This window comes from Neurospora tetrasperma, assembly GCF_000213175.1.
Source record: "Neurospora tetrasperma FGSC 2508 unplaced genomic scaffold NEUTE1scaffold_1, whole genome shotgun sequence".
In the NCBI taxonomy this organism is placed as follows: Eukaryota; Fungi; Ascomycota; class Sordariomycetes; order Sordariales; family Sordariaceae; genus Neurospora; species Neurospora tetrasperma.
The window spans coordinates 5,719,571-5,733,623 of NW_009799099.1; the positions used below are offsets into that span (position 1 = coordinate 5,719,571).

General features: G+C 51.9%; 3 protein-coding genes across 3 annotated transcripts; 2 read left to right on the top strand and 1 right to left on the bottom strand.

Moving 5' to 3' along the window:
* Nucleotides 1–2,260: 2,260 nt before the first annotated feature.
* NEUTE1DRAFT_77693 (uncharacterized protein) lies at nt 2,261–5,607 on the top strand (the record flags this gene model as incomplete). Its single annotated transcript, XM_009850309.1, has 7 exons — nt 2,261–2,495; nt 2,678–3,526; nt 3,585–4,124; nt 4,182–4,284; nt 4,337–4,659; nt 4,719–4,980; nt 5,034–5,607. 7 exons carry the CDS (start codon nt 2,472–2,474, stop codon nt 5,213–5,215), a joined length of 2,283 nt encoding a protein of 760 aa, XP_009848611.1.
* Nucleotides 5,608–7,218: 1,611 nt separating this feature from the next.
* NEUTE1DRAFT_108046 (uncharacterized protein) lies at nt 7,219–7,866 on the top strand (the record flags this gene model as incomplete). The annotated part of the gene is made up of 1 exon (XM_009850310.1): nt 7,219–7,866. The coding sequence occupies one exon, from the start codon at nt 7,219–7,221 to the stop codon at nt 7,864–7,866; it is 648 nt and encodes a 215-aa protein (XP_009848612.1).
* Nucleotides 7,867–9,435: 1,569 nt separating this feature from the next.
* Nucleotides 9,436–10,948, bottom strand: NEUTE1DRAFT_77694 (uncharacterized protein; the record flags this gene model as incomplete). Its single annotated transcript, XM_009850311.1, has 2 exons — nt 9,436–10,569; nt 10,895–10,948. 2 exons carry the CDS (start codon nt 10,946–10,948, stop codon nt 10,237–10,239), a joined length of 387 nt encoding a protein of 128 aa, XP_009848613.1.
* Between the last annotated feature and the right edge of the window lie 3,105 nt (nt 10,949–14,053).

Sequence of the window (14,053 nt, forward strand, 5' to 3'; positions counted from 1 at the left end):
TTACCAGCAGCGCATTGGAATGCTTCTTTTCTCACTCGCTTCCCACATAGAACCACTGATCCTCGAGGCAACAATGTCACAACTCGGAGGTCTTCCCACCATTACACGACATTCAGACCTTGATCTCAGTCTCAAGTTCCACTGCCTGTCCTTGCTCTTGACCGGCACTCGGGTTGTGTTCAGCGTCCTCGTCCTACGCAGAAAGGGTATTCTTCATATCCGTTCATCAAGTCTTTTCTTCGACGAAATGCGAGAAAGCTTGGATTCGTTAAAATCTGGACAAGTCTCAAGAAACCAAGACGTCGTTGGTCGTTGGGCTGCTTCTGAATGCCATGAGCAGTGGCGAGTAGGTATCCACCGTTCCCACCCCACGCGGGACAACCTAAGCCTTTGATCAAGGTCCCCAAGGTCCCTTACCCAGCTGCAAAGGGCCCACATCCCGTGATGACGACTTGTCTCATGGCATGAGGTTATCAACATGCCAATGCAACAGTGGATGGCCTCATGGAACGTCCAACATCGTCCAGCTGCCGTCCCAACTATGCACTCCACAAGGCAGGACACCCAACCCAACAGACTGTATGTAACAGCCTGCCGGCTTGTCCAGCCCAAGATGTCTGTTGCACTCACTGGTACGAATAGTAGCCGCCGAGCAGATAAAGCGACAAAGTATGAGTATGCAAAACAAGGCGTCCAAATACATTCATTTACGCGAATCAGATTGGTCAATCACCTCATTCGGAGGCTTCGCCGACACCCTTCTAACTGACTGACACTGCGACGGACTCCTCATAGTTTATCACAGTCAGCTGTCAACAGCTACCTTTACCCCTCGCAAACCTCGATCGTGGCTGTTATCTTGGGAGGTCTCCTATCGGGCATCTCACGTATCACAGGTGGCGGGGCACACACATTGCCCGCGCCGTAGTACAGGCTGCCCTCCCACGTCTGGCTCAGCTTCTGGCCTCTCACACACCTCAGCTGCTTCGCTACGGCAAAGTCACGTTCAACATCCTAGCACACGCTTGCTGGGCAGTCCACCCCCCTGGTCAGTCAGCAGCAGCGTTAGTAAAAAGATGGTGGTGGTACAGCCAGCCGAGGCCTTCTTCATTGCTCCCCTCGGACTTAGTACCAGTAGTAGAGAGGGACCTGACTGACAGTGTCACGTTTACGTTACCTTCCCCAATGTATACACGCCCGCTTCCCTCACGCGGTTTTTTTGCACCGCGAACCACTTACTCACTCTCCGCCTCATCTCTCTCTCCCAGTCTCAGGCTCAGGTTTTCTGCCCTCTCTCTGTTGACAAATCAAGGGGCCCCGGGGTTTTCTCTTACACACACACACAACCACACTTGTTGGAATCAAGCTTAACCTCTGTGTCCCATCAACGCAACCTCGCGGCAAGCCCAAACACCCAGGTTTCCTTCCAGGGCTTCCACTCCCTTTTCAGACGCTCCCATGTTTGGGTCACGGCCAGGGCTGCTTCATCTACAGGTCCGCCGATAACATCAAAGTACACACATTTCCAGATTGAGCGCCCGCCCTCGTCATTAGTTGTCGCCTCTACTTTCCTCCGCCTCGTTCCGCTGGGCCGTTCTGCCCCCTTTTTCGTCTCATCGCCGCCCCCTTGTTGGCCGCCCTCGTGCAACGTGCCTGCGTGGCCCTCCTCCTACAGTCCTACTACAACAGTACCTTACCTTCCCCAAGGTCGAGCCAACCCCACAGGATTTGCCTACCCGGCCTCGTCATCCTCACCGGCTTCCCTCGTGCCTTGCCATGTTTGGGTGCTCGGAGGCTGCTCTCATCCCGCTCCATGACAATCACGTCTGCCGCGAACGAATTATGCTTGCTAGATCCAGCGTGGTTCCGGTTTGACCCCCATGAATGAGCTTCCTCGTCGTCACATCAACTCGCGTGTTGCATCTGGGTTCCCTGACCACACTCGTCCCAAGGCGACCAATCCTCACACACGACACGGACCACCAACCTCCTACCCCCTATCTAGGCAATTGCTTTACCTCGAACTGAGGGAACACAAGATGGGTCACCCAAACAATACCGGCCACAATGCCTCCTTGCTCGCTGCAAAGCCAACTTCACATGCAAGTACCCGCTCTTCCCACACACACTCTCTTGCTTTGCTCTGTTTCCCCTGATATCCTCGAGACGCCTAGCTTGATTGCCTGCCCAAAGTTTTGGAGCCAAGGCCTACTACTTGCTGTCCTGGCTAATAACACCCCCGTGTTTTGCGCAACACCAGGTTTTCCATTCTACGATACCTCATGCAGTAGGCCCGGCGGGTGCTGATGTCCGCTTAAACAAAAGAAAACGCGAAGGGGATCCCGTGGGCTATGACCGCAGGCCCCCCAGTCTCATCCCTTCCACCTCTGCCTCACTGCCAGGGGCACAGGATGTGTCGTACCTTTTTCCCGATCGTGGCCTCATTTTAGAGGAGTTTTACGCATATCATCATGCATTGCAAGGCGCGCTGCCAGGTATGTTTCGTTCACCGGGCAAACACTGTTGAGGCCGGTCTCTCACTAGCCTTGCAGAACCGGGGCAATTCGGTCCAATCCATCATTCGCTTGCAGACCCGTCAATACGGAACGACCTCTCAGAAGCGTGCCCGGCCTTGGCCCCATATTCCCTGGTAACTCAACCCCATTATTTTCCCCAGTCGGCTGCAGTTGCCCCTCCTCCACAGAATGTCTATCAAACCTATCAACCGTCAATCAGTGACTTCAAGGTCGACGACACCCCTGGTGGTAATAGTTTCAGAGTGCCAAACGCCCCGGGGATGGGCCAAAAAACCGACAGCTATGCCCAAGAACCCGTCACTTTCTGTCAAACCTTGCAGTCACACACGACGCTCGATATATCTTCCTTCTCGTCGTCCCATCCTGACAATGTTGCCATGTCCTCTTCATGCTTCTCACCACGAGGTCACAATTATATAACATATGGTTACCCGCCACATAGCCATTTGAGCGTCTACGGTGCTTCGAGCAACCCCGCCTTATCAGCGCCAAACCCAAACAATTCCCGATTCCCAACCCCCATGGACCAGACTGTGGGGTATGACCGTGTTCAAGTCATACATGGGTCCGAGGTGAATCGTTCTATCATGGCCCCGACAGAAACATCCATGTTTGTGCCTGCAACATCGGCAGCTGGGTATTCACAAGATCACATTGTAGAACAACAGCAACGATGGGTGGAGGTCATGAAGGGCAGAGAGGATAAAGTCGTGAATGAAGGACTGGCGGGCGACTCTGACTTTGAAGACCGTGAACTTGTGCCTGTATCAACACCGTTGGGCGGTTCCTATGGGGACCTCTCCCATACCTTGACTGGGTCCAACATGGGTTTGGTCGGCGCCGGCAGCTCGACCAGGACAGAGAATGCTTTGCGGAGAGGCTCGGTCGAGAAGAAGAAGCGTGGCCCGCTGGAAGAAGACAAGCGGAAAGCAACGTGTGACACTCGTAGCATGGGCGCTTGTATAAGATGCCACAATCAGCGGATCAGGGTAAGTACTGTTGATACCACGACAAATACGATTTTACGCATGCTAACCAGGAAAAAAGTGCCACCCCAACCCACTAGAGCCACACAATCGTGATGCTCCGTGTCAATCATGCCTCCTATTTTCCAAAGACTCGAAAAAGACCATCCACAACATCCCTTGTCTTCGCGACAAGATCATTGGGATAAGGATCTTCCGCGCCGGCGGATTGAACTTGACGAAACGCTTCACTCATACTCAAGTTGTCGATGTCGATGTGAGCGACCAGTGCGGCCCTACTCGCCGCGTCGAAATGGTTCAGGGGTTGTGCAATGAACCTAAGGTGGTTGTACGACTATGCAAGGCACCCATCGTGTTGGAAGTCCGGCGTTTCAACCCGGCTCCCACAGATATCAACGAGCGAAGATACGTGGCCAACGGCTATCCCGCCTCTCAGCCTTTGCAGCCCTTTTGCCTGGTTAATGTGGAAAGTGCCGCTGCCCAGTTCAATCAACATATCAGCGCCAACGCTCTTCTTGGACTTGAGGAGGCGGTTGAGAAATCCGACGGCATCGTAAAGCGGACCTTCGCCACCATTGCCGAAATGTGCCGCTCACTTTCTGTGAGTGTCTTGCCTGTTTCAGTGTGCAGATGGCCGTCACTAACGGGACCCGTCTAGAAGACGACAGAAGGCAAGCACAGCAAGAATAACATAGAAGCCAGGCGTCAAAGAGACAAGAGAGAGTTGCTGACGAATGCAGTCCGTCTCTGGTTTGCTATCCGTAAGTAGCCTCGTCTAGTGCCTTGAAGAGCCAGGCTGATAAAGTTCTCCAGGCCATGGTATAGGGTCCGCATGGCTAGATAGCAGCTCTGACACGCTTGATATGAAACCAGTCTACAAGGATGACTACCCACTCTATGGGCGGGTCGACGTGCCACGCATGATTGTTGCCCAGTTCGATAGCATTCGGCACGAGCGTATTTATAAAATCCTCGCTCCCCGAGTGCTGAAGCTTTACGAGAAGCTTATCACATCGAGTGATATGCAGAATTGGTTCACCATTTATCTGGTGACATTTTTGTTCCTCCATCAAGTCAGCTGTATCTCCTTCGATCGGTATCGTCGGGTCAGAGATAACTCGGGTGGCAGGCAACAGGTGTGTGGAGTCCATTTTCTCGTGGATGAGGCAAGACGAGCTAACTGTTGGTTGCATAGGAAACCCGTTATGGACCAATTGGGCCGAGTCCCAACTCTCCCTCCGACTTTGTTGAGAGTGCTTTCGTCGAGGAGGTACAGCACGGTGGCGTGGTTCTCCTGGCCTACTGGCAGTACTTCAAACGTGCCGACCTCATGCGTATGAACTGGGATGATATTGCCGATACCAAGTTAAACACTCTGGAACCAGAGCAAGCCGAGCTTTTGCGATGGACTGTTGAGCAGTTGAAGAGCGTTGATCCGAACACAGGAAAGAGCAAGTGTAGGTGTTGTCGTCATGTGGGCTATCAAGAGCCAATGCTGACTCGGACACAGTGGATAGCATCCCCAAGACCCCAGCCCAAGGCTGTTGGGAGCACGAATTGTACTGGGTATCGCGAATGTTCGACTCGACTGCGACAAGAGAGTCACCGTGGTCACCGCCCGAAACCTTTACCCGCGCGAAGCCGAGCGTTGGGCGAGAGTATACACCGCCTCGGCCATCTCAGTCGCCTTGATTGTCACGCGTGTTGCTTATTGTCCATGATATCGGCATTCATGTATGTTGGAATCATGCTTGTTTGGATGTGTCTTGAGCGTGTTCCTTTCGAGTAACTTTCTGTTATCTTTCTTCCCTTCAGCATTGGCATTAAGCATTGGGGACGGACTGACTGTCCATCCGGAGTGGCACTTTTGCTTCTTGAAATTTCCCCCTCATTTTGCGCGTCAAAAGTGCTGTCTTACCAAGACGACTACGGCAACGCAGATTCTTTTATCCCAGGCACCGGCAAAAAATTAGATTTCATTCGAGGCGTCAGCAATGTGGGCACGGACGGACAAACAGACAAGAGACGAGGGTCGAAGGCAGGGAAAAAGAAGAAGAAAATACAAATAAACCGGGGTTGCTGTTAATCGTGCAGTGGCATGTTAGGATTTTCCAGTGACCCTTGACCTTGCTTGATATTAAATGACAAGCACAAACTCGCGCTTTCTTACTTGGTGTGATGGGTAAGTTAAATTAAGTGGGGTAGGTACTAAACACATATTGTCCGTGCAAAAAAGTACTGACAGGGGGGTTTTTACTTTTGCTCGCGACCACAGTACGATGGAGTGTCGTCGTCGTTGTTTGGACGAACTCTGCTGCCCCACCCAGGAACTTGTCAACTTTTCATCACGAACTAGTTCGTCTGGTATGTAAACAAAGCCCCTGAATGGTGCAGTTCATCCAGCTCTTTGTTGGCGGGTATATCCTTGTGGCAAAGTGTGGGGATTTGATCTTGTCGTTGAAAAGCCACAAGCCAGAGGGAACTCGTGCCTGTAGTTTTGATTGGTACCGGGAAAAGAAAGAGGATCAGTCACTGGATGAAACGTATGCAAAAAAAAAGGAAGAAACAAGATAATAGCAAATGAGAACAACGGAGGATGGATGTAGGTAACTAGGTATTCTCAGGCGGAAAGGGAAACCAAAAAGGATATCGGTAGGGAAAAGAAAAAAGATATTGAGACTCGGATACCGGGAGTCGAACCCGGGGCTGTTGAGAGAGCAGTCACTCCTGAGAAGTGAGAGTCAACGATGTTACCGCTACACCATACCCGATTGAACTGATATGGTCCGATTTGTTGTTGGGAGTGAACTTGGGAGTTGTGGTTATGAGCGGCTGCATGTTTGAAAATTTGTCTGTGAAAGTGGATGTTTGGGCGTTTTAGATTGAGTGGATCCTGGGAAAAACATGGCGGGGGATCCTGATTGGGATTGGGGTGCACAGTTAGATAGATAGAATAGGTAGGAGTTGCAAGCATTTGAGAAAACTAAATCGACGAGATGCTTAGAGAAATTGTCAGGTACGACGAGTTGTTTGATTGAAAACATCTGCCGTTTGACTTGCATATATTAAGTAGTTCGTCAATTCGATCGCGTCTGGGCCACGGCATTCGGTCATGCAAGGCACGGCAGGCTCACAGTGATCGTCGAAGGACAGGGGTAGAGGTAGGTACTCGTCCGCTTAGTCATCACAGCAATTACCGTGGAAGCTCAGGTCGCTCTGCCTGCCGGACGGTATCCGATAAGATAAGATTTGCCTAGACGGCAAGGAAGCTGCGATTTGGCCAGTTCATTCACTTGCGCCCGTCCATTTGGTGACCTGCCGGGACCGAGCTGCGAGCTGTCCTCTTGTGGGACCTGTCCTGTCCAGTTCAGTTCCATTGTCTGGTCACCATCACAACAAACATCCTCCTCCTCCACGCACTGCAAACACATCGTTTTCGATACCCCGTGGCATTTCTTCAACCACATTCGTAACTTGCGGAACCACTCTTTTTGCGTGCACGATTCTCACGATCAAACGATAATCCGATCGTCGCCGCGACATCATTACCTTCTCGATCAAAAACAGCCACATTCCAACCGACCGAAACATCATTCAACACTTCCACGCTCGGCAATCCCATCCGAGACACGAGACACGTCGTCCTTTCGATCAATAACCATTTCCATTCCAACACAAATAACAAACCGCCCAAAATGGCCGAAGACCTCGACACCTACACCCACCTCCCCCTAACCATCGACCCCCAAAGCAAATCCATCTCCCTCCTCGCCTCCTCTGGCCTCTCCTCCGTACAAACCCGCGCCCTCGAATCCGAGCTCGCCGCTCTCAACGCCCTGCACCGCTCCCTCCACTCCCTCGACGCCCCGCACCTGGTCCCGCCCCCTCCCATTCCCGTAAACCCCAAACGCTCCGCCCAAGTCTCCAAGCTGCGCGACAGCGGCAACGCCGAGTACAAGAAGCAAAAGTACAGCGAGGCAGCTAAATTCTACACGTTGGGCATCCAAATGGCACTTGCCCGCCCGCTTTGGGAACCGTCCCAGCTGGTGAGGGAGGAAGTCCATTCCTTGTTCTCGAACAGGGCGCAGGCGCACATGTGGATGCAGGAGTGGCCTGAGGCTGCGGTGGATGCGGAAGCCAGTGTCGAGGCTAAGAGGGTGGGGAATGCAAAGGCGTGGTTTAGGAGGGGAAAAAGTCTGTTGGAGATGGGTAGACTAGAAGAGGCGAGGGAGTGGGTTGGACGGGCATTGGAGGTGGAAGGGGAGGAGAAGGAGTTGGCGGAGTTGGGGAGGGAGATTGAGAAGCGGTTGGAGGCTAAGAATGCTGGTGCTGGTGCTGAGTAGGATGGACAGCAGCAGCAGCAGCAGGCTTAGGAGGATGCTGGAAATGCAACTGGATGTGAAGTGGAGTGGGAGGGGATAGCGAGTATCAAGGCAGTTGGGTTTCAGGGAGTTGGGTGCGGTGTTGGCTCGTGCTGAGTGGGATGAGTGGGATGAATATCCAGGAGATGATCACGAGGACTAAAGGGTGTGAAGGTTGGGGGTCGTTGTGAGCGGAGGGGGATGGTATTGCGGAATTGTCATGATGACAGGATCCGAATCCGAAGAATGGTTCGGCGTGGACTGGCCTGTGGCCCCCGGAACCGGAACCCATCTTCACAGCCAGGGGAGGGGCGCGTCGTCCAAGGACGCTGTTCCATTTATCTGCTTTCTGGCTTTGATGGAAAAAGAAGGGAACACGCACGACGCAGAGGGAACTTTGTTATTTTTCATGTATTACATGTTTTTAAGGGACACACAGCGCTTGTCAACAGTCAGCGCTCTTTTTTTTTTTTTTTTTTTTTTTTTTTGCTCTGCTATCACTACCAGGCAGTCGTTAGTTGCGCGTTAGAGGCGTTAGGTATACATAATCGGGATCATTCTTTTACACCATTATTTCCCTGGAAACACTACTCTCTGTTTCCCATCCTGCTCGAATGTTTGTGCCGTGATGTATAAGATGTCCGGTTCTATTTTGCCATCGAGTACACCACCTGCGATAACCACTTCGCACCACCTAAATAAATCGAGTTCCTAGATAGGTACACGCTAAAGATACATGACTTACCGAAGCCGGTAGTATATAATAGATACCTAGGTACTGAGAAGTGGCGTATACATCCAAGCCCCAGTCGATGTACGTACATAGTCGTGATGACGGTACCGTGAATTTCAATATATCAAGTTCCTACCTACCTACCTACCTATATTTTGGACTATTTGAAAAATTTAGATACTTGTATGACATGCCCTGCGGCAGTAGGTACCTAGCTAGTTGTTAAGTACTACCTCTACCTCTACTCACTACCAGTTCTCTTCAGTTGTGTTGTAGTCTATAGTAAGCTGCTGTAGAGGTAGGTATTCATTCGTTGCCGTCCAGGCAGTAGTACGGGTAGTGTGTGTACCTCCACTCTAGGCAGACATCATTTCCCAGGCCCTGCTCGATTCTCGACTTCCTTCTTCTTGACAAGGCACTCAGCATGGAAGCGAGTGTTAATACCAATGAGGTAGGACTGGAGGATCTTTCCAGTTTTCCGGTTTTTTCTCAGTTGTCTGTTATGTTTTGGAATCTACTATGCTACTACCAACCCGAATCGCAGTTGTGTAATATACGGCCCTCGATTCGACAGTTATCTACCCTAGCCACGTGGGAATCTACTAATCTACCCGAATTGCACGACGAGTTCTGTGACACACAAAAACGGTGCGCCACCACATATGTACATACATGTAAGAAGAACATTACAAGCTCACATCGATACGGCACTCGGGACTTGTTTACGTACCGAAGAACCTCAATGCATGCATTTCACAAATTGGACCTTGTTTTTTCTTTTTTTTTCTGACTTTAAACTTCTCTTTCGTTCATAATGAAAACTTGAAACTTCCTGTCAATTTACTACGTATCTCGTATCACGGCCCTCAGGTATAGGTATACATACACATACACCGAAAGGGAGGTGCCGGTTGCGAATTTGCGTTGTAACGTAACCCATTCCATCGATCCATGTAACTAACATGTCTGCTGCTTGCTCGCCCAGTATAAAAGTTGCTGTCTGCTCTTCTCCTTTTGTTGACCACTCCCCCGGCCTTCTTCTAAAATGAAAACATGTCCATGAAGCAGCAATGTTTGCGAATCCTTGGCCAGTGTCTTGTCCCGTAGCGGTTCAAGCTGGCCACCCGAATGTTTCTCCCTCAACAAAAGGTGATGATCCAGATGTGGTGAAAAACATTGAAAATAAAAATAAGCAACGCCATGATGTTTTGAACACCCAGAAAATGTAATCGTACAACTCCTCCCGTTGCCTGCGACCGAGCATCCAATTCGCAGTTTATCCCATTCTCAATATCACCGCTACTTTCGCCCGATGTGGTGAACTCCTTTCCAAATTCTCGACGCGGCGGGTTTGTTGGCATGTAAGTTTCGCGTTGGGGTGGTTCGAGCGGACGAGGAAGGTTGGTATCTGGCTATCCTCTCGTATTGCGCGGCCGGTCTCAGCGCAACGTCCCCCAATAGCGTGTGGAACGGCATTATGCAGGCGGAGTGAACGAGAGCGGCAGGCGCATTCTCCGGCCAACCGGCCAAACATGCCAGATATTCTTCTCTTGTCTTGCCGCGTGATCGTTGTTTTGTCGCTCCATTCACCTCATGCCCCTTGGCTCAATATGTCCAAATCAGATCGCCTCGACCCTCTCCTTCTCGCTGATGACACTTGAAGCGGCGGTAATAGTTGGCTTGCGCGGCCTCATGACCGCATCCTGGCCAGACATGCGACGGTCGAGCGCGCGCTCAAGCTTGGCGCCCAGAGCAAGTTTCTGCAAGTTGACGCTCTTCTCCTCGGACAGTTGCACGCGCTGCTGCGTCAGCGCCTTGTTTTCCATACGTTCGAGCCCCTTGCCAATGTCGACGATCTGGGCGACGGCGGTGTCGGTGGTGCTGAAGGTAGGCGCGACCGAGGGGGCCATGGAGGCCGCCCTGGAGAGGCGAACGGAGGCGCGGTTTTGGGTCTGGGTTGGGGTGGACATTGTTAGTTCGGGTCGAGGTTGAGTGGGTGGGTAGTGTAAAAGTGTAAAGCCAAAAGTGTTGTAGAGAAGATCCCTATGTGTCTATTTTATGTGTCGGTGCTTGTCGCATCTGTTTTTGCGACTGCGCAACTCTCCCTCGCCTAGTCCTCTCTAGTCCCGGAACGTAGTCAACCGGCCTAACTCAACGGCCGCGACCACAACAGACAGGGAAGTAAACCTATCGAGGCGCATCTGGAATGAATGGGTAATGGAATTAAGGAAGGGGAATGGATCATCATGCTAGCATGACAATTCCCGCGAAACTTACAGTGGGAGCCATCATAGGACGAGAGGAATCGGCGGAATCAAACGAGGTGGACATGTCGGACGATGGTAAATCAAGGGTCGGGGAGGGATCTCCTTTTTGTTGCCCTTTTGTTCCCTTGCCCACTGGGCAAAAACGTGATGTCGGCTCGATAGGTGCCCGTAGGGGCGTCGCAATCTTGCAGTCCACTGAAACGGCCGAAGCGACGATCAAAGGCGAATAAGGAATGGCGCCGCCGGAGAAGCAGAAGCAACTTGACCAGCAAGGTTTCACCGAACGCGGTGGTGATGGGCGCTGGAAGAGAGCGTGGGCTTGTCGCTGGCTGGAGCAGTCTGGTCGGTCCGCGTGTTTCGAATCGCTAAATGACCTAAATGGGGAAAAGGACGGCTCCTGCAGGGTCGGGCTGGTTTGGTCGATGGCGCTACTTTCTGAGACTAGTCGTCTTGTCTCCTGGCTGGGCGAGTGTAGGAAAGTCACAAACGGATGGGATTTCGGGGGGTGGAATGAGTGACAGGATGCGCTCGCAAATGAACGGAAGAGAAGTGGAGAGGGGGAGAGATTGGCGGAGCGACTGTTTTGGCAGGTCCGGGTCTGGACTTATACGACGAACAGGCCAACGCAGTTTCCCCCAACGACTGGCATTCTGGACAAATGGAATTCAACCTGAAAAGAATGGGTGGGCAACCTCAAGAGACCGAATCGCGGGCTTTGAAGTGATTAGGCAATTAATTATTCAACAAAGTCGGATTCGCATCATATTCGGACTGTCACTGTCACGATGCCAATCAAAAATATGGATGTTGTGCAACACAACGAACGACATGGGGGCACGCACCTGGACCTAGGTCGCTGGAACTTTTCATGTCCACTTGCTGTAGTGTACGCCGCTGGAGTTTTTATGGGCGCGATCCGGCAGGCACAACTCTGTAGGCACCCTTAGTCCAATGGATCGGACCCCGTCTTTATCCCTTCGTCAACTGGCGTCAGGGGCATCACCGTTGCCATGTGGCATGGCTTGACAAAGTGCCGAGCCAGAATTGTTCCTCTCTTTCTCTCATTCGTCGCCTGCCAGAACCATTTGTTCAACGGGCGCGTTAGCGTTGATTGTCTTGCAGAATGATGGCCAGGGGGTTTATCAAGGTGACGAGGGCATTTGGCAGTTTGGGGAACCAAAGCCGAGTGTCACGACATTCATTCCATCAATTCAATGCGTCACGGCGCAGGCCGTTCTGAAGCTGAAGGACGGGCGCTGATTGATGGTGATCTGCTCATGATGATCTCCCGGAGTTATCAGCTCCTGGACCTGGTTTGGATCCGGGTTTCGGTTGCTCGGAGAATGTACCGATGATGATTTTCCCATGACAATACAAAAATGCCTCATTCGTCATGGCAGAGATGAACTTTGGGATCGATTAGACTTTTATCTTGTTTCCTCTCACATACTCATCTGGGCATCGCTCACATTCGCCGTCTTGGGCTTGCTCTCGCCTGGCCCGATTGTATCGAGGTGGGCGGAGCCGGACCACTGCCCGGGCATGGAAGCAATGGACTCCTCTCGGTGGAACCCCTCCACAACTCCAGGTCAGGTCCAGGTCTCGTCGTCGTGCAGTGATGCGTTTCAAAGTCCCCACCAAATACTGCAACCGCACCTCATGCGCAGCAGTCGTCGGTTATCCTCTTCGAGGCCCCTCCGGTGCTTATCTTCTTTCTGTCGATTTTCTTTTCGGACAGCCCGAGATGGAGAGGGACGCGCAATGGCGGGAAGGTTACTGTTTACGGCCTCATTTCCTCACGATGTTGTTTCACTCGGTTGAGGCAGACGAGTGCTACATAATGGCAATATCACGGTCGGTATATGGAAGGGATCCCTTCCTCACTTCCAGAGCCTGTCGATAGCTCAGTACCGAGATGTCGTTGTCAGGGAATGCTGATCGGTTATCTGTAGCCCTCAAAATTGGATCCGGTAACCGGTTGAGAGCTCTTTCATGCAAACCAACGGGTGATAGAGTTGGGAACGCACTGACAGCCGTGGTGAAACTGGATCTTTGTTCGGAGAAGAGCCAGGTGGTTTGTGATTGCATGTCATCTTGGCACGTGGAAAGGGTGATGCCACGTACAACATCGGGTGCTTGGCCACATCTCGTCATCGTCGTCAAGTGTGTAGCCGAGTGTATACAGTTTACCCAGTCACGATCCAGTCACGACCATTGAGGACACACGCCGCGGCCACAACCCCGGGACCAGCAAATGCACATCACCGTGCCGCACCCAGCTTTCACCACCATCCGGTGCTCTGCCCGCCCCATCCTTGCACAGATATCAGATCAGACGGAAGCGAGGCGTTGCACAGACGGTACAGCACGTGGCACGACAAGACAAATAAGACGTCGGGTGTTTCCATTCGAGGGGACGACGACGAGTTTAGGAACCAATATCCACTTGGCGCTCCCATGGCGAAATACATATCTTTGTCTGCACGTCGTACGAGGGCGCCATCATCTCTAAAGATCGAGAAAATTATCCCAATATCGACAGTCCGTCAAAAGCGGTCATCGAGTTATCGTGCTCCCCGAGTGGGTTGGCTGCCATAATCGTGGATGTTGGCCGAATACCGACGATCATCGGAGTCTCGGGTATCTCATACAAATGCCAGAAGTAACCTCCATCATGTACCATCAACCCATCGCCAACGCTGCATCGTTGAACTACTGTGGTTCAACCTCGCATGAAGTGGATATTAGCAACCGAGGCACTGAATGAGGGGATTGCGAACGAACAATCGCGCCTAGCAGTCCCCTAACCCTACACCAAGTTTCAGCTTCATTGGTGGTCGGCGAAGATGCGGGGGGGCTGAATTACCCGGACTGTAGTGGTAGTGGGCTTGCTCGCCGTTCTTGCCTGTTCTTGGCCACGTTCTTGCCGCAGATCGTCAGTGACCACCACCAGAAGGCGGTTGACTAGGTTGACGTCAATGTTCTTGCCCGAGACTGGAAATGGCAACACCTTCCGCTTGGATGAGCTTTGCGACTGAACCATTTACGACTTCCTCCCAAAATCCACGCCAATTTCACGGTTGCGGTTGCACTGCACTAGTCGACTGCCACGACAATCATCTGTCTCAAGCTGAGTTCTGTGCTTCCCTTCACATCACGTTACTCTTTC